This window comes from Rhinolophus sinicus, chromosome X, assembly GCF_036562045.2.
Source record: "Rhinolophus sinicus isolate RSC01 chromosome X, ASM3656204v1, whole genome shotgun sequence".
In the NCBI taxonomy this organism is placed as follows: domain Eukaryota; kingdom Metazoa; phylum Chordata; class Mammalia; order Chiroptera; family Rhinolophidae; genus Rhinolophus; species Rhinolophus sinicus.
The window spans coordinates 116,420,456-116,443,312 of NC_133768.1; the positions used below are offsets into that span (position 1 = coordinate 116,420,456).

A 22,857-nucleotide genomic window follows, 5' to 3' on the forward strand; every position below is an offset into this window, starting at 1 on the left:
GTGATGAACCTGCACACACAGAGCTGATGAAAAATCTCACTTTCTTTTCCCTTCTGATGTCTTTGCAGGTGCCTCCCATTGGTCAAGCCTAACCCGAAGCCAGAGGGCAAGGGGACCTGTTGATGCAGTCCATACAGGTCAGCCTGCCTGGGCACAAAGCTGGGTGGGCAAGGGTAAAGAAGATCTGGAGGGGCACCTGGAAAATATCCAGAACCACTGGATAGCTCTGTAGCTAGCTGGCTCCCTCACTTCCTTCTCGGTGAGGGCTTCTCTGGCACTATTGCTAAATTTCAAGCCCCAGAAGCCCTCCTTCCATGCTGGGTTGTTTTTTTGTTTGTTTGTTTGTTTTTATAGCAGTTAATACTGCCTAGCATATAATGTATTTATCTGGCCTCCATGAGGGCAGGGACTTTGTTGTATTCACTGCTTTTATCAGTGCCTATAATATAGTAGGTGCTCACTAAATATAAGGTGAATGAATGAACAAATGCACTCTTCGGAGCCACCCTAGACTGAGTCTGCTGTCAGTCAGACACAGCTGGGTGTAGGTGTCTGATGGTTATTCATGCCTGCTGCTCTCAGGTTCCTCTAGACAAGCACAACTGCTGCCATGTTTTAAAGTCAGAGGCTGGGGAAGCCTTTGCTCTCCCAGCATTGAAACTTGCATGACTGTTTGTCAACTTGAACCTTATGGAAATTGTTGTTGCATTGATTAGCATGGCCTTCGCTTTGTTGTTTTTTAAATTGTCAGAAGCAGGGAGTAGATTCACAGTCACGGGGAGACTGGCTCTTCCAGGTGGCACTTCCATACCTCAAGGGTAATGCTTGTGGGCCGGTTTCTAAAGTACGTAGGCTTGGGAGCCATTTCCTTGAAGCTCAAGGGCAGGGGGCCGTGAGCTGGGTCTCCTGACCACAGTGGTGATGAAACAGGGCTAGGTCAGATCAGGACAAGCAAAAACAGGTTCGAATTCCTAGAACACTGTAGCTGTGTCCAGGATAATATTTTTACTCTACAAGTAGCATATGAATATATTCTCATTGTGGAAGAAACCAAACAATCCAGCTACAGTTAAAATTCTCTTTGCTCCCCAACTCCACTCCCCAGAGGTAACCACTGTTATCAGTACAGAATGCCCTCTTCCAAACCGTTTTCCATATGTACATAATTTGGTTCTGTGCGGGTATTTAAAAATAAATGGTATCACACAGTGTACTCCTGTACTGATTTCTGACTTGCTTTTTTCACTCAGTAATACGTCTTGGAAACGTTGCCATGTTATAACACTTGGACCTCACTCATTCTTTTTTTTTTTTTTATTAAATTTATTGGGGTGACAATTGTTAGTAAAATTACATAAATTTCAGGTGTACAATTCTGTATTACATCATCTATAAATCCCATTGTGTGTTCACCACCCAGAGTCAGTTCTCCTTCCATCACCATATATTCGATCCCCCTTACCCTCATCTCCCACCCCCCACCCCCCACCCCCCTCACTCATTCTTTTTAAATTAAACTTTGTATTTTGAGATAATTGTAGCTTCGCGTGCAATTTAAGAAATAATACAGAAAGATTCCATATACCCTTCACCCAGTTTTGCTCAGTGGCAACCTCTGCAAAACTCCAGTACAATGTCACAAGCACCATTAGTGACATCTCAAGACATGAGATTTTCATCACCACAAGGGTCCTTCAAGTTGCCCTTTCACAGCCACCCCACATCCCTCCCACTCCCACCTTCTCCTTAACACCTGGCACTCACTAATCTGCCTCTGTTTCTAAAATTATGTCATTTCAATGTTATATACATGGAATCATATAGTATTATTTGTTTCCTTCAGTCAGCATCATTATCTGCAGATTCATCTAGGCCGTTGTACGTGTCAACAGTCTTTTCTGTTTTGTTGCTGAGTAGTTCCACAGGTAACGTATCCACTCGCTCCTTGAAGGACCTCTGGGTTGTTTCCTTGGGGCTATTATGAATAAAGCTGCTATGAACAATCATGTAACAGGTTTTTATGAGGACAGACATTTTCATTTCTCTGGCATAAATGTTCAAGAGTGCAATTGCTGGGTCATATGGTAGTTGCAAGTTTAGCTTTTGAAGTAACTTGCCAAACTGTTTTCCAGAATGGCCGTGCCATCTCACATTCCCACCAGCAGTGTGTGAAGGACCCAGTTTCTCTGCATCCTCACCAGCATTTGGTGTGGTCACTACTTTTTTTTTTTTTTTAGCTATTCTGATAGGTACCGTAGTGATATCTTATTATGGTTTTAATTTGCATGTCCCTAATGGCAAGTGATTGAACACTTTTTCATATACTTACTTGCCATCCATATATCCTTTTCAGTGAATTGTCTGTTCATGTCATTTTTGGATTGTTAAGTACGAGATCTAGCTTATATGCCTAGCTCTAGATTCCAAACCCTTTCCTTTTTCTGAAAATTTTATAGTTTTAAATTTTACATGTAAGTTTGCTATGCATTTTTCCAGCTTTATTGACATATAATTGACATATAGTATATAAGTTTAGGCATGCAATGCAATGATTTGATACACATATATATTGCCAAATGATTACAATAAGATTAGTTTGTGATGCATTTTAAATTGATTTTTTTATGAGTTATGGAACAGACTGTATTAGTTTCCTCACACTGCCGTAACAGATTGCCATAAATCTGGTAGCTTAAAACAACAGAAATTTATTTCCTCATGGTTCTGGAGACCAGTCTGAGGTCAAGGTGTCAGCAGGGCCACCTCCCTCTGGGGGTTATGGGGTAGGGTCCTTCCTGCCTCTTCCATATCTGCCTCCATCTTCACATCACCTTCTCCTCTGTGTATGTCTTCTCTCTGTGTGTCTATTTCCTAAAGGTATGCGTCATTGCATTTAGTGCCTACTTGGATAATCCAGAATAATCTCCTCCTCTCAAGATCCTTGACTTAATTACATCTACAAACACCTGTTTTCTAGTTAAGGTCCCATTCACAGGTTCTGGGGATAAGGACATGGACATATCTTTTGGGGGGCTACTATTCAACCCACTGCAGAAGTCAAGCTTTACTTTTTGCCTGTGTCCGATAGCTCCAGCATCATTTGAAAAGGCCATTTTCTTCCATTGAATTGCTTTTGCACCTTTACTGAAAATTAGGTGGGCATTATTTGTGTTGATCTCCTTCTGGGTTCTTTGTTCCATTGATCGATGTGTTTATCCCTCCAGCATGACCAGACAGTCTTGATTACTGTAGCTACATAATAACTTTTGAAATTGGGTAGAGTGGTTCTACTTTCTTCTTCTTTTTTATTATTAGTTTCAGGTGTACAAAACAATGTACTAGTTAGACATTTACACACCCTCACAAAGTGATAACCCCCTTCCCCCAATCTACTACCCATCTGACATCGTGTAGAGCTATTACAATTCCATTGACTCTGTTCCCTATGCTGTACTCCACATCCTGTGACTATATATATATATTAAATTATAGTTGACATACAATATTATTCAGCTTCCGCTTCAGGTGTACAGTGCAGTGGTCAAGCATCTACACCATCCATGAAGTGGTCTTTAGTTGCAGGGGTTGCTGCCCACCTTCCCTTGCGGGATTCGAGGAATTGAACCGGCAACCTTGTGGTTGAGAGCCCACTGGCCCATGTGGGAATCGAATCGGCAGCCTTCGGAGTTAGGAGCACAGAGCTCTAACCGCCTGAGCCACCAGGCCGGCCCTACCATATAAATTTTAGAATAAGTTTGTCCATGTCTAAAATATCCTCCTGGAATTTTGGTAGGAATTGCACTAAGCCTGTATATAAACTTATGGAGAATTGACATCTTCACTATGTTGAATCTTCTAATCTATGAGCATGGTATATTTCTCAATTTATTTAAGTCTTTGAATTCTTTCATCAGCATCTTGTAGTTTTGAGCATACATGTCCTATGCATGTCTTGTTACATTTACACTTAAATAGTTCATTTTGAACAATTATAAATGGTATTGCATTTTTTAAAAAAGATTTTATTGGGGAAAGGGAACAGGACTTTATTGGGGAACAGTGTGTACTTCCAGGACTTTTTTTTTCCCAAGTCAATTTGTTGTCCTTTCAATCTAGTTGTGGAGGGTGCAGCTCAGCTCCAGGTCCAGTTGCCATTGCTAGTTGCAGGGGGTGCTGCCCACCATCCCTTGTGGGAGTCGAGGAGTCGAACCGGCAACCTTGTGGTTGAGAGGATGCGTTCCAACCAAATGAGCCATCCGGGAGGTCAGTGGCAGCTCAGCTCAAGGTGCCATGTTTAATCTTAGTTGCAGGGGGCAGAGCCCACCATCCCTTGCGGGACTCGAGGAGTTGAACCAGCACCCTTGTGGTTGAGAGCCCACTGGCCCATGTGGGAATCGAACCGGCAGCCTTTGGAGTTAGGAGCATGGAGCTCTAACTGCCTGAGCCACTGGGCCGGCCCTGGTATTGCATTTTTAATTTTGGCGTCCATTCATTCATTGCTAATATAGAGAAATACAATTTATCTTGTATCCTTCAACCTTGCTGAACTTACTTACAGTTCTAGGAATTGTTTTGTAGTTCCTTGGGGTTTTCTACATACACCATCATGTCATCTCCAAATAGGGACAGGTTTATTACTTCCTTTTCAATTTTATGCCTTTCATTTCCTTTTCTTGCCTGATCTTACCAGCTAGAACTTCCAGCATTATGTTGAATTAGAGTGGTGAGTGCAGACATCCTTGCTTTGTTCCCAATCTGAGGAGGAAAGCATTCAGTCTTCCACCATTAAGGTTAGTGTCAGCTATAAGTTTTCTGTAGATGCTCTTTTTCAAATTGAGGAAATTCCTTTCTTTTCCTAGTTCTGGGAGGAATTTTTTTTTTTTTAATCATAATGGGTGTTGTTTTTGTTAAGTGCTTTTTCTGCATTGATTGACATGATCATGTGATTATTTTTTAGTCTGTTAATATGATAGCTTGCCTTGATTTATTTTCAGATATTAAAACTGTCTTGCACCTGTGGAATAGACCCCACTTGATAATGATGTATAATTCTTACATGTTACTGAATTCTATTTGCTAATGTTGTATTGAGGAGTTTTGCTTCTATGTTCATGAGGGATGTTGGTCTATAGTTTTCTTTTTTGTTTATGTCATCTGATGTTTGCATCAACATAATACTAGCTTCATAAAATAAATTGGGAAGTAGTTTCTCCTCTTCCATTTTCTGGAAGAGATTGTGTAGAATTAGTGTTAAATCTTTAAACATTTGGTGGTAACCATGGGACCTGGAGGTTTCCTTTTTGGGAGTTTTGAATTGAATTCAATTAGACTTTCTTAATAGTTATAGGGCTGTTCAAATCATCTATTTCCTATTGAGTGTTTTGGGAGTTTGAAACTAAGCAATTGGTTAGTTTCACTAAAATTCTCAGAGTGTGCAGAGTTGTTCTTAGGATTCCCTTATTATCCTTTTGATGTCTGAAGGGTCTGTAGTGATACTTGTTTTGTTCCTGGTATTAGTAATTTGTGGTTTTTCCTTTGTAAGTCTTACCAGAGTTTGATAATTTTACTGATGTTTTCAAAGAACCAGCTTTTTGTTTCATTGATTTTCTCTAATTGTTTTCCTTTTCAATATTATATATTTCTGTTCTTATTTTAATTTCCTTTCTCTGTTTGCTTTGGCTTTATTTTATTTATTATTTATTTTATTTTAGCTTTATTATTCTTTTTCTAGTTTCTTAAAGTAGGAACTTAAATTACTAATTGGACCTTTTTTCCAGTATAAACATTTTATGCTATAAATTTCCCTTTAAAATTGCTTCCCACAAATTTGTTTGCTTTAGTTACATCCCACAAAATTTGCTGTTATATTTTAATTTTCATTCAGTTCAGCGTATTTTTTAAATTTCTAAAAAAAAAAATTTCTCTTGAGATTTCATCTTTGACCCATGGATGTTTTAGAAGTACTGTTTATTTTTTAAGTGTTTAGGTATTTTCCTCTTATCATTCTATTATTATTGATTTCTAGTTTGATTCCATTGTGGTCACAGATTTAGTCAATTTTATGTTTTTAATGTTTTTCAATTGTTTTTAATATGTTGAGGTTTGTTTTATGGCACAGGATATGGGCTATCTTGGTCAATGTTCCGTGAGTACTTGAAAAGAACATCAATTCTTCTGTTGTTGGATGGAGTGTTCTATAAATATTAAATTCGATCCTGTTGGTTGAGAGTGTTGTTGAGTTCTTCTATATCCTTGCTGATTTTCTGTCTAATAGGTCTATACCAGTTCCCCACTCAGCCTTCTCTGACACCACCCTAGTGGGGAGGTTTGGGGCACCTGGTTACACTTTAGCAAGGGTGGAAATCTACGTTTTCAACCCTTCCTTTGTAGGTGGGGTTGGGGACGAGGACACATTTTTTATTCCTGTGGTATTTGGCTGGAGTAGAGCAGTTATTGTCTAAAATTTTCTGTCTTACCTCCTTTTCTGGTCCTTTGGTTAGAGAGACGGGCTGTTTTGTTTTTGTTTTTTGTCTCGCACCTGTTAGTGTTTCCAGGTTGCAAGCTTTTTGAGCTTTGACTCTGGGATATACGAGGCAAAACAGAAATCCAGGGAACTTAGCACCATGTCATTCCTTGAGTCCTGAGGTCTCTTGCTAGCATACCTCTTTTCTCCACCTTTCAGAATCTTTTTGTGTTTGTTTTATTTATAATGTTCAGTGGTTTTAGTTGTAGTTATTGTTTTAGTTTTACTGAGTGACAGGAATAGGGGAAAGTATATCTACTCCATCTTCCTAGAAGCAGAAGTCCTAATTATTCCTTTAAATATTACATAATTATGTAGAGTATAGCTTTTACGAGAGTTTATTTAACTATTTACCTATTTGAGGAACACAGGTTGTTTCTAAAATTTGCTGGCTGACATTTCAATAAACATTTATACATGTGCAAGAGTTTCTTTAGCATAGATGCTAAGAAGTGGAGTTAATGTGTAATAGGGGATGTGTATTTTACATACTAATAGATGCTGCCAAATTCTTACCTGAAATGGCTGTACTCCACCCAGCAGTGTATGAGAGTAGCAGTGTTGCTCACCTCCATGCCAATACTTGATGCAATCAAACTTTTAATTACCAGTGTGATGGGTGAAAGATGGTATCTGATGGTTGTATTCATTTGCCCGTCTTTTATTTCTAGAGATTGAGCATTTTTTCAAATGTCTATTGGCCATTTGTAACTCTTCTTCTGAATTGACCGACCATATATTTTGCCATATTTCTTTTGAGTTTTTCCCTTTTTTATTGACCTACACAAATTATATATATTAATTAGTTTTTATCTAATATATGTTGAAAATAATATATTTCTTCCAGTTTATCATATGTCTTTTTTTTTTTTTAATTAAATTTATTGGGGTGAGAATTGTTAGTAAAATTACATAGATTTCAGGTGTACAATTCTGTATTACATCATCTATATATCCCATTGTGTGTTCACCACCCAGAGTCAGTTCTCCTTCCATCACCATATATTCGATCCCCCTTACCCTATCATATGTCTTTTAACTTTATTTATGGTGTCTTTTAGCTAAGAAATTTTTTTGATGTAGATTCAAATTTATCAACCATTCCTTGATGGCTTTTGTGTTGTGTAAAAAGGATTTCTCTACACCAAAGTCACAAATATACATACCTGCATACTTCTCATTATATATATATATATATATATATAAATTTAGTTGTTTGAGCTATCTGGAGTGTGCGTGTGTGTGTGCGCACGCACACATGCATGCGTGTAGTATAAGATAGGGATCTAATTTAGTTTTTTTCCAAATGGAAAGCCAATTGTTCTAACACTATTAAATAGCCCATATTTTCAGCATTGCCTTGTAAATGACGCGTATTATTTATTTAATATCTTTGCATGAGCTGGTTTGGGGGCTCTCTGTTCTCTTTCACTATTTACTTGTCTATTTCTGTGCCAATACCACACCCTATTAATTATTATATATTTGATACCGTGTATAATGAATCATTCTTTATTGTCCTTTTCCCCAAAACATTGTTTTAGATTTTCTTGTATATATCCTTTCTCTTTCATATGGATGTTCAAATGAGTTTGTCAGATTCTGCGAAAAATTCCTATGGAACAGACAATAGTGTAGTGGTTACCAGAGGGTAAGGGGGGAGGGGGGTGGTACAGGAGGGTAAGGGGGATGAAATATATGGTGATGGAAGGAGAACTGACTCTGGGTGGTGAACACACAATGGGATTTATAGATGATGTAATACAGAATTGTACACCTGAAATCTATGTAGTTTTACTAACAATTGTCACCCCAATAAATTTTAGTTAAAAAAAATTCCTGTGGAGATTTGATTGGGATTGCAATGAGTTTATACATTAATTTAGGGAGAATTGACATCTCTCCTTTTCTCCACACAATTTTTCCTCATTTCACGAAGAACACTGGTGGCTGCCATGAAAGATGTTTAGGGTCTAAAGAAACCACACAAGCCCTGTCCCCGTAAACACAGACACGTTTGTTTCTGTGTATTTGTGAAAGCCTGTGCTTCGGGCTCTAAGGGTATTTATTAGAAACATGGGCTGGGCTCTGAACTAAGTCTGTTGTTCAGTGGTACTTCCAAAGTTGGGGGCAGCTCTTTTTCCTGATCTGAAAGAAGCAACAACACAACAAAAAACATCAAACTCTGGCTTCAAGGACGGGAGCGAGGACTGGGTGAAATAGAGAAGCAGCACGTGGTAATGTCGGGGTTTTGTATCTGGGAGAGCCCAGGACGACTGCACGTAGGCATGTTGGGGGATGGGAAGTACCAGAAATTATGAGTGCCCACCTATTCCATGCTGGCGTCTATGGGGTGGGGTCCTGAGGAACTACAGGGCCACCCATTCCCAGAAGGGTGCTCTCATTCATTGTGTATATCTATGGCACTTTGGGGAAGACAGGCTAGGTTGGTAGCTGGGCCTATTGGGCCTGATGTTCTGGACAGACCAATGTGGGTTTGGAGGTGGATCTGCCTACGTTTGGGTCCACTGCTGACATAACACTCCCCAGTTCTGTGGAGTTTCTGTCTTTGTGGGGGTGCTGATGCCTGGATAATTTACCCTTGTATAGGATGGTGTATTCATTCATTGCATGGTGTATTCATTCATTGTTACTAACTGGCAGTGGATACCAACAGCCAGTTGCACAGGTCTTGATGTGTGGCCTGGGGGTGGGAGACTGCCTCGGGGCTGCCAGAGCAGCTCAACCTACCCACTCAGGTGCTCAGGTATCTGGGCCCAGAGGGATATTCAGTAACATTAGGCTGCCTTAGAGTTCAGCTGGAGCCCTCCCAAGTTTTCTCAGGGGAGGAAGTGGTAACTGGTTTAGGTGCCCAAACCTATGTCCCATCCAGCCAACAGGATGGACACTGTCCCCAGATATTTGTATTCTTCCCCTACAAGGTCATGGTCTCCAAGGCAGGAACGAGGCCTGAGCCACCAGCACCATCTATGGACCTTAGCATGTAACAAGGCCAACAAAACGTCACTCTAATAAAGAAAGTACAGAGTGCTATGTAGATTTTAGTTACCCCACTTTTAAAAATCCGATCTGTCATTGTCTTTTCCAACCTCAGCGTCTCTTGGAGCTGTGCCTTTTCTTCCCCCCATTTCCATGACCTTGGTGCCTCTTCCTAACTCAAAGCTTTGATCATGTCCTCGGCTGTGTGTTAAAGCATCTTTGCGGAATCAAGTCAAACACCCATCTGGTTTTCTCTTTAAATGTCATTTATAGCTTTTGTTTTATTTCCAAAGTGGTAAATGTCCTCTGTGATGTGGTCCAACCTTCCCTTTGTGTGTGTGTATGTATGTGCGCGGACGCGCGCTGCAGGTCCAAGCACAGTGCAGCTGGATGCTGTTTGAACTTTGGAGTCAGCTATAACTGGTTAATCTAGTCCCTCCTCTGCTTCTTAGCTGCTTGACCCTGGCCCTCGCTTCACCTTTCTCTCATCTCCTGTTTCTCACTCTTAAGGCCATATCACAAAATGACCCCTACTTGAGGTTACTGGTACAGACTCAATGAAGGGTGGCTGGTTAGCTCATTGGTTAGAGCGTAGTGCTAATAACACCAAGGTTGCCGGTTGGATTCCCTGCATGGGCCACTGTGAGCTGCGCCCTCCTTAAAAAAAAAAAAAAAAAAGGAGGCTTTTTAAAAGTCTCATTTTAAAAAAAGACTCAATGAGAGTAGAGGTGAACCGGGCTTCCAGCGCCCGAAGCTTCCGGGGGTTCTGCCTGCTGAGGTCAAGGTTGGCGGAGCAGTACAGCCGGGACTGATGCCCGTCGGTGGCCCACCCGGGGGCTGCTTTCCGCACACAGAGCAGGTCCCCCGTCTTGTTGCGTCACCCCGCGAGGCTGCGGGGGCGGCTGGTGCGGGCGCAGCCACGGGATGAGTCACGGTCGGTCAGCGTCTCCGGAACAGGCCCCGCCCGAGTACCTGTCCCGCGCCCGGCAGAGGGCGCTGCAGTGCAACTGCTCCCGCTGCCAAAGACGGCGCTACGTCTGGGTGGGAGGAAAAGATGCGGGGCCCAGAGCTGGGCTGGGTGGGAAATATGTCTGCAGTCCGGTGGTGGCTTTGTTTTTAACACAGAAGTGATATGCACCTCCAAATGACCAGTCCCCGTGCAGAGTAATGGACTCTAGTGAAGTGCCTCTTGTTCGTTCAAAGCTTTTGAGCAGTGATGTGGAAAGCTCGAGACTTCCCAACTCCCCCCAGACTGTCCCTGGTAGGGTGGGTGGCCGCTTTCCAAGGTAGATCTGCCTAGGGACCCAGCCCTTAATCTACTCCCTTCTTACCTTCCCAGCTGAGGTGATGCAGGTAACAGAGATTTTGGCTGACTGTACGACGAAGCGTTTGGTTATTAAGGGACCAGGGTTTCAGTGCCAGCTCCATCTCAAGGTTGCTGTGTAACCTTGGCCATGTCATTATTCATTCATTAACAAAACATTTACTGTCTCCACAAGGCACTGACAGTAGGGAAAGGGAGGAGGCCAAAGCTGTGAACAGACAATTACCCCAACATTCAAACAGCTTATGCGTCACACAGGGTGCCCCATATAGGTGATTGTGATCTGTAAATATGTGCTCACTGAATAAATGCTATGATTTAGTCACCACTCCAGAGAAGGGATTTTTGGTCACTGTTGTGTTCCAGGTACCTAGAACAGTGCCTGGCACACAGTAGGTACTCAGCAATTTGTCAAATGAATGATAGAGGAATGCACTGAGTGTTTCATTAGCACAGAGGGCACCTAACCCACAAGAGCAGTGAGATTTGAACCAAGTGTTGAGGAAAAGGGGGTATTAGCTAGGCATACAGGGCTGGGGGAAGGGGAGACGAGCCAGGCAGAGAGAAGGACCTCAAGGTACAGAGCCCAGTGTCCACACCTCTCTGTGCTTCAATCCCCTCCTGTAAGAAGAAGAGGACGAGGATGGCCCTTTAATCTCTTAGATTCTACTTCTAAGAGTCTTCAGTTCTAGAAATGAATCCAGTTACCCAGGTTAGGGCCTGACCAGTGTGGGACAACTTTGCGGTACAAGAGCTTCAGGTTCTGACTTTTGACTCAGCCCATCTTCAGAATAAAGGCTTGGTGATCTTAGGCACCTCTTTCCAACCCCTTGCTCTCTTTGACCTTGGAAATCTCCGTTGAATCCCCATATAATTAATTATGCACCACGAAAGTCAGCACGTATTTGTATGTTGCCATGATTTTTCTTTATATTAATTTGGTTTTTGAAATAAAGGTTTTGTTAATTACAGATTGTTAAACTAACAGAGCTTAATTGTGGGCAAAACAGAAAAGTACAAAGAAGAAAACAAAAACCACCCGTACTTTCACTACTCGATGTAGTTCGTTAAAAAAGACACACACGTGAGCTCATATAACCACGTTGTCACATGTCTATCGCATGAGTCTTAAGTCCCCAACGAAAGCATGAGCTGGGGGCAGTTTTCTCTTACCGTCCATTAGTGGTGTCTCTGATGGGAAGAGATGTTGGCTAGGACCCCAAAACTCTGGTTCTGGAGCCAGCTGCAGGCTATCATGCTACGTCCTCAAAAAACATACTGCTCAGAGGATTTTTCATTCTGAGACAGGATTCTGGACCCAAACCACTATGTGGCCTCCTCGTCCCGCATGGAGTTAGGCTAGAATTAGGCTAGATTACTTGGGGGCCACCAGGCCTCCTTGGGTCCAGACCAGAGACAGTGCTGAGCAACTTTTGGGGGGGCATGGGGAGGGGCTGCTTGGGAACTTGCTTCCCTACCTGCCTGAAGGGAGTCCCCACAAATAAACCCATAACCCTAGCTTACTAAGTTTCCCTGCCTCCTCCTATAAGAGCTCCGTCCCCAGCACACTGGACCCTTTCTGTGTCCCATTTCTGTGCTATTATTCAATGTGTGATCCATGGGCCAGCATCATGGATCTCTAGATGATGGTTTGTATATTAAAGTTTATAAGGCAAAGTTTAGATTCGATTTCAGAAGGTCTGGGGTGGAACCTGATACTCTTCACTTTGTAACAAGCTCCTAAGTAATAGTGATGTTGCTGGTCCACAGACCACACTTTGAGCAGCAAAGATCTAGAAGCCTCTTTTGCCCTCCCTTTTCCTCCCTGCCTGAAGGTGAAAGGGCAGGAGAGGCCCCGAGTGTTCCCTAGAGGTTGGAATGTGCAGACATACACATGCACACAATTGAGGGCTATGTCTTGGGTGTTGAATAAATGTTTGGTGAGTGACTACATGAAGTTGAGAAGTGAGAAGACTTAAGGCTACACCCCCCCCCCGCTCCACTGACCTTCCCATTTCAGTGGTGATGCTCTGTCTTTCCTTTCTCACTGTTTCTGTTCTCACTCTGATACTTCTCATCTATCACCTGCCTTCCTGTCTCTAGTCTCTTTCCCCTCCAGTTTATTAATAAGAGTCCGCAGCTACACCCCAGGTCTTGAAGAAATACTTCCAGACTCTTTCTTCTCCACTCTGAACCTGGTTTTTCTACCTTGGTGTCTCTGGGTCCTGGAAACCATCTCTGGTTTTCCCAACTGCCCTCTTTGATCCTAGACCTGTTTCTAGGACCTGACCTGCTATGCCCTTGCACCCAACTACTTTTGCATTCCAGTCTGGTTACAGTACCCCAGGCCCCTGCTTGGCCTGCAGGGAAAGTCAAACATGGTGGCCTAGTTCTCTATTTTCATGTTCTTATTACTTTGTATATGTTGTCTTCCTAAGTAAACTCTAAACTCCTGGAGGGCAGGCCTCTCTGTGTCTTATTCCTCTCTTTATCCCTTGCAACACCAGCATCTTCATTCATTCATTCATTCATTCATTCATTCATTTCGCAAAGACTGAATGTCCATTCTATGCCACCAGGCCTGATACCAAATGCTAGGGTAGCAAAGGGGAGGCAATATATTTAAGGAGATCCAAGGTAACAGAGAAGTTCAATAACAAGATTGGCAAGCTGATTTTGGTCCCAGGCCAGTGGAAATATTTGTGAAAATGGTTGGTGAACAGACAGGGCCTGCCCATGCCTAGAACAGATAAAGATTAGGGGCCTTGGGGAGAAGTGGGAGTAGGAGATGGAGTATTGTCTGCTTTTTTTCAAAATGTGTGCAGAGAAGGGGAAATAGCAATTATGGTCTTGACAAAAACAATATTTCCAGTTGTTACCTGAAACAATAGGATTGGAGGGTATAATTCTAAGTGGTGGGTGATGTAATGGGAATAGCACTGAACTAAATTTCTTTGTAGAACTCAGATTCCACGACCCTTTGACCTGGGTTTCAGCGCCAGCTCTCCCTCTTGCTCGCTCTCAGGCCTTGGCACAGCCTCAGTTTCTTCCTCTCTGACATGGCAGGATGTGGAGCAGCGTGGTATGTGTGAGCTTGGGCCCATGAACTGGAAGCTTCCTCTGAGCTCTTTACATTCTTGGCAGTGTGGCAGGAAGAGAAGTCCAGAGTAGGAAGGCTCAAGAAGCAGAGCAGACTGGGAGGTGGCCGAGGAGTGGAGAGGGAAAGGCCTGGAGAGGGGCTGACACATCGGTGGTATATTTAGGAGGAAATGGAACTGACAGGAACTGTCAATCCACCACACGGTGGGGAGGAAGCAAGACCAGTGAAAGAAGCTGAAGATTTTGCTCCAACTCAGGAGGACTGACTGACAGGAATCTTGGGTCCCAAGCCCAGCACTGCCAGCAAACTGCCGTGTGTCCTTAGTCCAGTCCTTGCCTCTTTCTGGGTCTCAGCAGTTGTCACATCTGCACAGTGAAGGGATGGCTTTGATCATCCCAACCCCTCTCCCTGACCCATGACAACTGCAAGAAGTTAAGGAGTGCTTCAGTCTTCCAAATTGCCCTTTAGCTTGTTAGACTCGTAAATGGGAAGCCCAGGGCCACGGCACAGCCCTTAACGCTTGCAGTGCCTTGAGCATCTGGGTAGGGGGACCAGCGGGTGAGTCATGAGTGGAGCTGTAGGGAGAGGCCTTGGGGACTCTCCTGAGAGGTGATGCCCAGTGGTGGCCAGTCCCTGAAAAGGAGCGTGTTTCTTGGCCTCAGAAGACCTGGCCTTGGCAGTGTTTTAAAGGAGACATTTAAAGATCCCAGGTCCCCAAAGCATAGAAATGTCACGGCATTATGTATGGTGTTGCATCATCTTTGCATAGGAGGGGACATTAGCTGGAAATAGGGCTTTGCCCTGGAGTTTGAATAAATGAACTCTGCACCCTGATCTATAGAAGCCCATTTGCAGAGAACAGTAAGAGCTAACTGTAAAGAGCCTCTTCTATGTCCTCATCTGGATCTAAGCACTTGACATGTGCTCATGAACTCACTGTAAACCCCATGTTACAGATGAGGAGACAGGCACAGAGAGGCTAAGTAGGTTGACCCACATCACACAGCTAATGAGTGGAGGCGCAGGAGACCTGTGTCCAGAGCAATAAGCCCCAGTGCTATTAGCAGTGTCTCTAACTGTCACCAGTAGAATTACAGCTTTTCATATCACATTACAATTGTTGAAGGTATGTCAAAAAATCATTTATACTCATCACTACCTCAAAATTATGGTAGTCATTAGACCCACTGCTAGATCTTATTATATTGAATGTGTTCATCAACAAGCACGCATGACTAGATTGTAAATTGCGTCTCAGTATACAGTAATCAGTTTCCTTTGTAATGTTGGGTAATTTATTTAATGCATTTAAAAGCACTTTTTTCCAAGAAAACGTCCATAGGCAGCACCAGACTGCCAAAGCTGGTGGGGTCCACACCATGCTCTAGGGTGCTCTTCGGATAGAGGGCGCACTGCAGACTTGGGGAGCTCTGTGCCAGCTGCTTTGCCCATGTGCTCTTAATGCAGCCCCTCGACTCAGGGAGTGTGCTGTGATTGTCCCACTTGATTCATGAGGACACCAGGGCTAGTGATGGGGGGAGCCACGTCTTCAGTCTCTGTTAAGTAAGTGACCAGGTGTGTGTCTTTGTTGGAAGATGAGTGCCAGCCCTCAAAGCAGTTCCCTCAAATACCAATGACCCTCTTAGGACAAAGGACACCTGAATGCACACTAGGTGACAGCAGTTTTTGAGCCCCAGTGCATGTCCAGACCTGGGGTACGGAACGCCTTCGTCCGTCCCCATATGTGCTATCTGGCCACTCTTATCCTGATTCCCTGATGCGGTGTGGGAAGCCCACAATCTGTACTTTGCACCTGTGACTGGAACACGCGCGGGTTTGGTTTTTACAGCGGCAGTGCCCACCGCAGACCAACGGAATTGGGTTTTCCCCCTGAAGAGCCTCAGGACATTCTCATGCGGACACAACTGAGGAGGGGCCACCAGGGCCACAGACGGGCTCCCGGCCCTGTCAGGCTGATGGCTTAGCTGCTTTTCCCACAGAGGGAACTGGGAAATATGGGGGCAAGGGGACGATGAGGGTGTGCTCACAGCCTCTTCCTGCGCCCTCACCCTTGAATGGCAGATCCTGCCAGGTCGTTAGCGCCTTGTCAGGAGCAGGGAATACTGTCTACTCCTCCGCCTCTGGCACATACACAAAATGGCTTACACCAGATTCTTCCCCTTCCCAACCCAGCAGAACGTCCCAACTCTGATCCAGGGGAATATCTGGTGGCCGGGGCCAGACAGCACACTGGGGGGTCAGACACCAGGTCCCCAAGTCTGCAGGCTTCTGCTGTGACAGGAGAATGCAGCAAGCTGGGGGCTCGGCAGGGCTGCGATGATTATCGTTTCACTATCAAGAAACGAGACTTGCTGACACTGACACAGGGCGCGATGTTAGAAGCAGTACTCCTGGTCCAGTGCTCCTTTTCCCACAGCCACCTCCAGACTTCAGCTTTGGCCCCTAACCTACCGATCCCAGGAAACTGACCCACACTCCACCATGGCACCGTGACTCTAACAGGATCTGTCAAGCCCCAAGCAGACGTCTGGAGCTGGCTGCTTTGTGGGCATCTCGAACAAACCTCCGGGTCTGAGTCTGGATGGAGAGTGGAGGGGTAGTGCACTTGGGGTCTGGTGCTTGTGTTGCCTTCCCCCACCTTTTGTTTCGGGACATTTTAGCCAGGTGAGATTCCCCACCCCACCCCCACCCCAAAGTGGAGACTATGTCTTTAAGAAAGGACGAGTCAGAGCTACAGGGATCAGTTTCAGGCAGCCCTCAGAAGGCAAATCTGGATTGAGTTTAGGAAGAAAAAAGAAGGGGTTAGCTTTGGTCCTGCCTCCTTTCCTTTCTCTCCTTTGCTCGTCCCTCCTCCAGCCTTAGTCTGGAAAGTCAGTTAACTCGGCCAGGAGGTTACGGAGCCTTGTCCTCTCACCTTGGCCCTCCTCCAGCTCCCGAGCACATCTGGAGGACTGTGGGGCAAGTTGCTGGAATGATTAGGTACGTGGTCTGGACATTTTAACCTTTGGCCTGTCAGGAAGATCTGCGAAGTGTCCAATGTGGACCTGGTGGGAGGTGGGAGGGGCACCCCCAGGACCTCTACGAATGTTGCTAACTGAGGCAGGAAGACGGGTGGGCTTTCATCTCGGTGACTGCACCAGGGGTCTGTGTTCAGGAGTCTCAGGGCTCAGAGAGAGGCCTGGTCCGGGCAGCCAGCCTCCCTCCCTGGGAGTTGCCTACCCAACCCCTGATGGGTGGGAGTGTAGAGTGTGGGCTTCACTGCTACTACTGGAAGAACTGACGCCAGAGGGGTGCTGGCAACCCCAGGAGAAAGGCACACGGGAACAGGTCCAGCGCCAGCCATCTGACTGCCTGTCCATGACACCCTGGTGGCATGTAACCTCTCAGATGAGGCGAATGGGGTTCAGGCTGCACAAGTTGCATGTGCGGTGGGCCAGGAGTCATGCAAGGGCCTCTCGGGCTTATTTTCACTTTGTGGGGTGACTAAAAGCAAGGCTGTTAGTTTTTAAGGACTTCAGTTTACACTTCAGAGGAAAGGACTTAATGCTGCTTAGCTGGAAGGGGGAAGCACAGAGGTAGAGAAGGCAAACTGGGCTGATGACAGAGAGTTCTGTGAGCTCAAGAATGCTTTCCCCGTATATTTTTGGATTCATCTGTGCATTTATTTATGTATTTATTCAATGAACATCTGTTAAATGCCTATTGGCAACCACTGCAACCCAATATGTCAGCTGAGCTCCCACTTGACCTCCTTCTCTAGGTCTCTATTCCTGCCTTCGCTCACCCACATCCTGGCCCATTTGACAGGGGACAAGGCACCAGCTTCTAGTGCACTCAGGTGACCTGATGAGGGCAAGATAAGTGCTGACGTTGTTGGCACTACAGTGGGACGTCTCACCTGACAACAGTCCCTCTTGAAACAGACTTGGGCCTCGGCCCCAAACATGACCTCAACTAGTGGGAAGGATTTTGCCAGTCAGGAAGCAGCAGGGACACAGAAGTTCAGCCTACCTCCTCCCAGACAGAAGGAGTGGTCCAAGCCTTCTTTAGAAAATTAGGGGTAGAACTGGGCCCCTGACTGGGCCTTCAGCCTCATATGTGAGCCAAGCATTAGTTTCATTTGCCAAGAGCATGTGAGGACGTTGTTCTTTGTGACTTAAGCAAGTTGTCATAATCTGGGCAGGAGGCATGCTGGGATCTCAGCCATCTAGGAATATTGGTTCTTGGGTGGTCTTTTGGGTGTGGAAGGCTTAGGCATGTTACAGACTGGCTTGAGTGTGTGTGTGTGTGTGTGTGTGTGCACGCACACACTATATAGGAAGTAGTCCCTAGGAGAAGAAGCCTGGTGAAGTGTAACCTTCCCCAAGAAGGCTTGGGATTCAGGACTGGACTAACAACTGGCAGGTTGCTCAAGGGCCCAATGAATCCAGTGAAAGAGCAGTGAGAGCAATGCCAGGGCCTGCTCACGCTGCTGGGGGCGGAGATGAGAGGGGCTGAGCGGAACTGCCAGGAGCTACCACCACCCTACTTAAAAACAAAGCCTCATAGCAATATCTGTCCACATTGCACTCTTGGGCTTGCACTGCCCTTATCTGAGGGCTTATTTCTGAGCTTGGAAGGGAGATGGGGAATAGACTGTGATTTTCTGAGGCTTATGACGGTGACTGTCATGCAGGGTGTCAGGCGGGGTCTCTGGTCCCGCTCCCCACATAAGAAGGCAGGACATGGTGAGGAACCACAAAAAGGAACACCCACGGAGCCATAGATAGGGGAGTCATACCACTATATTCTCACTGGTGGCTGGGTTGGAGACACAGGAAGCAGGAACCATACTATCCACAACCTGCTGTCCACTTTTCTGTCAACCAACCGACCCACTAACTGCAATCCGTGCTTGCAGGCTCAGCCACCATCTTCTTGCTAGCCCCCATTTTCTGCTAGCGTAGCCATGGCAGTTATATTAGTGGCCAATGGCTCACTGGTTACAGCTGACGGCCAACTAGCCACAGCTGATGGCCATCCAATCACAGTTAATGGCCATTTACTACCTGAGCCAGCACCTTTCTATGTGAGGCCGAGAGCCTGGAAACTGCTCTCTGGGCTCTGTCCCCACAGTGACACTCTGCAAAGTTATCTTTGTCCACCCTTCAAATCCCACCGTGGCTGCCCCTGGTACCCAGGAAGGGCTATCACACAGCTGGACCTCCTGCTGCAGCACAGAGGCCCTGCCCTCTGACATGCTGCGCCCACTTCTTGGACCATGGGCTCTGCCTGCAAGGCACTGTCACCCTTTCAGAGAAGAAAGCAGTTGTCCCAAGTAAGTTGTTCAGTTGGGTGGCTGGGGAGAAGGAGGCAGGGAAAGCAGCGGATTGTGTCAGGAAGGTTAACTGCCAGCCACGTCCTGGGGATAAAACACGGGGCGTGGCCTTCCCATCTGGAGCCACTTCACGGCAGAAGCTCAGGAAAGGCTGTTTCCTCTCCTTCATGAGTGCAGTTTTGAGAGCTGCTTAGTTTCCCCTCCATTTTCTCTCCAAGTCTGATTGTCTGCAGGGAGCAGGTTTTGTGCACCATCTTTTTAAAGTGGAGAAAACCGCCCCTTAAATGTAAAGCTGAGTAATTTCAGTAAAAAGATCCAAGGGAACAAGGCGTCTGCCCAAGTATGGGAAAGTATCCATCCATCTCTCCACTTCATCAGAAAAATAATCCGCCGAGTAGTGAGTCACGCTGGCTGCCTGTCAGCAAACACCACCATCCTCATCCACAGAGCCTGGAATAACGTAGGTGAGATGACAGCAGCCCTGACAAATAGAAGACGCGAAGCGACTCACATTCCTGATGCCACAGCTGTTTGCACCATCCTTGCCCTCTCCTGAGCAATAGATAATGCACTGAACCAGGCTGTGTCATCTGTGAGGCAGATCAATGTGGCTGGGGTGCGTCGTGCATCTTGATAAGTTGGGGTCTCTTGCAGGGGCCCCTCAGGATCACAGCTGGGGAGGTTGTTCAGGGAGGAAAACGTACATAGAGTATATCGCGTCAAGCGGACTAGTTGGGAATGTGCAGCTACACAAATTTTTACTTTTGTGCACATCTGTGTGTAACCACCATGCAGATCAACATTTAGAACATTCTCCACAACCCAGAAGACTCACTTTTGCCCCTTTCACTTGGAGATCCTTTATTTACATGCACCAAAGTGCTGTCACCAAATGTTTATGGTGATGTGCTGGTAAATGTTTAACAGCCAGTGCTGGTGTGTGTAGGCGTTCCCTGCTTTGGATCGTTTGCCAATGTTTGTGGCGTGAATATGCCTGCCATGGCTCATTTCAGCCTATGAACAGTTTACCAGCTGACTTGCAAAATTCTGAAAATTTAACAATGGGTTCCAGCCCAGCCTGGTGGGGTGCAGGTAAAGGCAGGCTCTCCAATAGTCCCAGGTCCAGTCCCTTTACTGAGGAGAGAAGTGTTGGCGGGATTTCAAGTAATCTGTAACTTCCATTGTCCATGCACCAAATGTCAGTTGTGTCACTACCTCATGGCAAGGTCTCAGGTCACAAACGTGAGTAAACCATGGCTCTGTCTCTCAAGGAGCTTGCATAATTTAATGCTTGGAGGAAAAGGCAGACATACGCAGGTATATACGCAATAAAGGGTTCTAGAGGCTGCAGTAGGAGACTACATGGAATTATTGAGGGCCCCAAAGAGGATTCACTTCTGCCTTGGAGTCTGAAATGCATTTCTTAGCCCACTTTACCTTGGAAGTACCTTGAGGTTGAGGAAAAGTGCATCAGACTCATATATGACTGTCTTGGATTTGATTCCACCTCTTCCATGCTGTGTGATCTTGGGCAAGTCACTTAACAACTCTGAGCCTCAGGTTCCTCATCTGTAAAATAGGAGTGATAGTAGTACCTGCCCTATATCATCATTTTGAGTATTAAATGAGATAATTCATGTATAGCACTTAGCATATATGAGCATTTACTAATTATTAGCTTCAATTAGGAATTATTAACTACTAACTTGGACAAGCTCTGAGCCTCTGAGACTCATTTGCTTAATCTGTGAAATGAGAGTAAAATGCCAACCTTGTCAGGGTTGCCTTGAGAACTAAATACACTCATGTATGTGAATTGTCTGCCCACAGCTGGTTCTCAGCAAATGTTGGTTTTCCTCCCTTCCCCACTTTCCAATATACTGATTTATGCCCTCTCCCGAAAAAGTCCACCTCTGACATCTCAGGAAATAAATACATCAAGTAAATACCCCAACTCCACTTTTTTAAACTTTTATTTTTAAATAATTATACATTTATAGGAAGTTGCAAAAAGTGTATAGGGGGTCCTTTGACCCTTCAGCCAGTTTCCCCATGCGCTCTGTGTGTGTGTGTGTGTGTGTGTGTGTGTGTGTGTGTGTAATTTTATCACCTGTGGATTTGTGTAACCATTCCCACAATCAAGATGCAGAACTGTTCGATCACCACAAGAGTCCCCTGGTGCTGCCTCCTGTTATTCACACCATTACCCACTTCCCCCATTGTTAACTCCCGGCAACCAAAACTCTCTTCTCCACCTATGTGATTTTCTTTCCAGAATGTTCTAAAAAGGAATTCATATCATATATAACCTTTCAAGACGGGCTTTTTTCATTCAGTATAATTTTCTTGAAGTCTTTGCAAGTTGTTGCTTCTATCAACAGTTTACTCCTTTTTATTGCTGAGTAGTCGTCTATGGTATCAATGTACCAGTTCATTTAACCTTTCACCTGTAGAAAGACATCTGGGTTGTTTCCACTTTGGGGCTATTGTGATTAAAGCTGCTATGAACAATCATGTAACAGGTTTTTATGAGGACAGACATTTTCATTTCTTTGGCACAAACGTCCAAGAGTACAATTGCTGGGTCATATGGTAGTTGCAAGTTTAGCTTTTGAAGTAATTTGCCAAACTGTTTTCCAGAATGGCCGTGCCATCTCACATTCCCACCAGCAGTGTGTGAAGGACCCAGTTTCTCTGCATCCTCACCAGCATTTGGTGTGGTTACTTTTTTTTTTTTTTTTTTTAATTTTAGCCATTCTGGTAGGGATGGTGTCACACTGTGGTTTGAACTTAACATTTTCCTAATGGCTAATGATGTTGAATATTTTTTCATGCGTTTATTTGCCATCTGTATATCCTCTTCAGTGCTTTGTCTGTTCATGGCTTTTGCCCATTTTCTGATTGGATTGTTTGGTTTTTTACTGTTGACTTTTAACACTGCTTTATGCATTCTAGATACTAGTTATTTATTGGCTACATGGTTTGCAAGTACTTTCTCCCACTCTGCAGAACAATAAAATAATTTTGATGAGATTCAAGTTATCAATTTTTTCTTTTATGGTTTATCCTTTCAACGTTAACTCCATGTGTATGTTTAAATCATCCATTTTGAGTTAATTCTTTTGTAAGTTGTGAGGCTTAGGTCAAGGTTTTGTTTGTTTGTTTGTTTGTTTTTGTTTGTTTGTTTGCCTGTGGATGTCAATCCCTTCAGTGCCATTTGTTGAAAAGGCCATCCTCCCTCCACTGAAATGCTTTTGAACCTTTGGCAAAAATCAGTTGGGCGTATTTTGTGTGTTTATTTCTGGGTTCTCTGTTCTGTTCCATTGATCTGTATACCTATCCTTCCACCAATACCACACAGTCTTGATTAATGTAGCTATGTAGTAGGCCTTATCACTAAGTACAGTGATTCCTCCCACTTCACTCTTCTTTTTCAATACATTTTTAGATATTGCAGGGCCCAGTGCCTTTCCACAGAAATTTTATAATAAGCTTGTCTACAGCTAAAAAAACAAACAAACAACAACAAAAAGCCTTGTGAAATTTTGATAGGAATTGTATTAAACCTGTAA

General features: G+C 44.6%; 1 protein-coding gene across 3 annotated transcripts in view; it reads left to right on the forward strand.

The window, feature by feature from the left end:
* Positions 1-22,857, forward strand: part of NHSL2 (NHS like 2) — a 186,455-nt gene that overhangs the window by 68,555 nt on the left and 95,043 nt on the right. For all 3 annotated transcript variants that reach the window (XM_074324037.1, XM_074324042.1, XM_074324043.1), the window contains exon 2: positions 69-137. In XM_074324037.1, the coding sequence (XP_074180138.1) occupies positions 69-137 (69 nt within the window). The remainder of the gene's footprint in view (positions 1-68; positions 138-22,857) is intronic.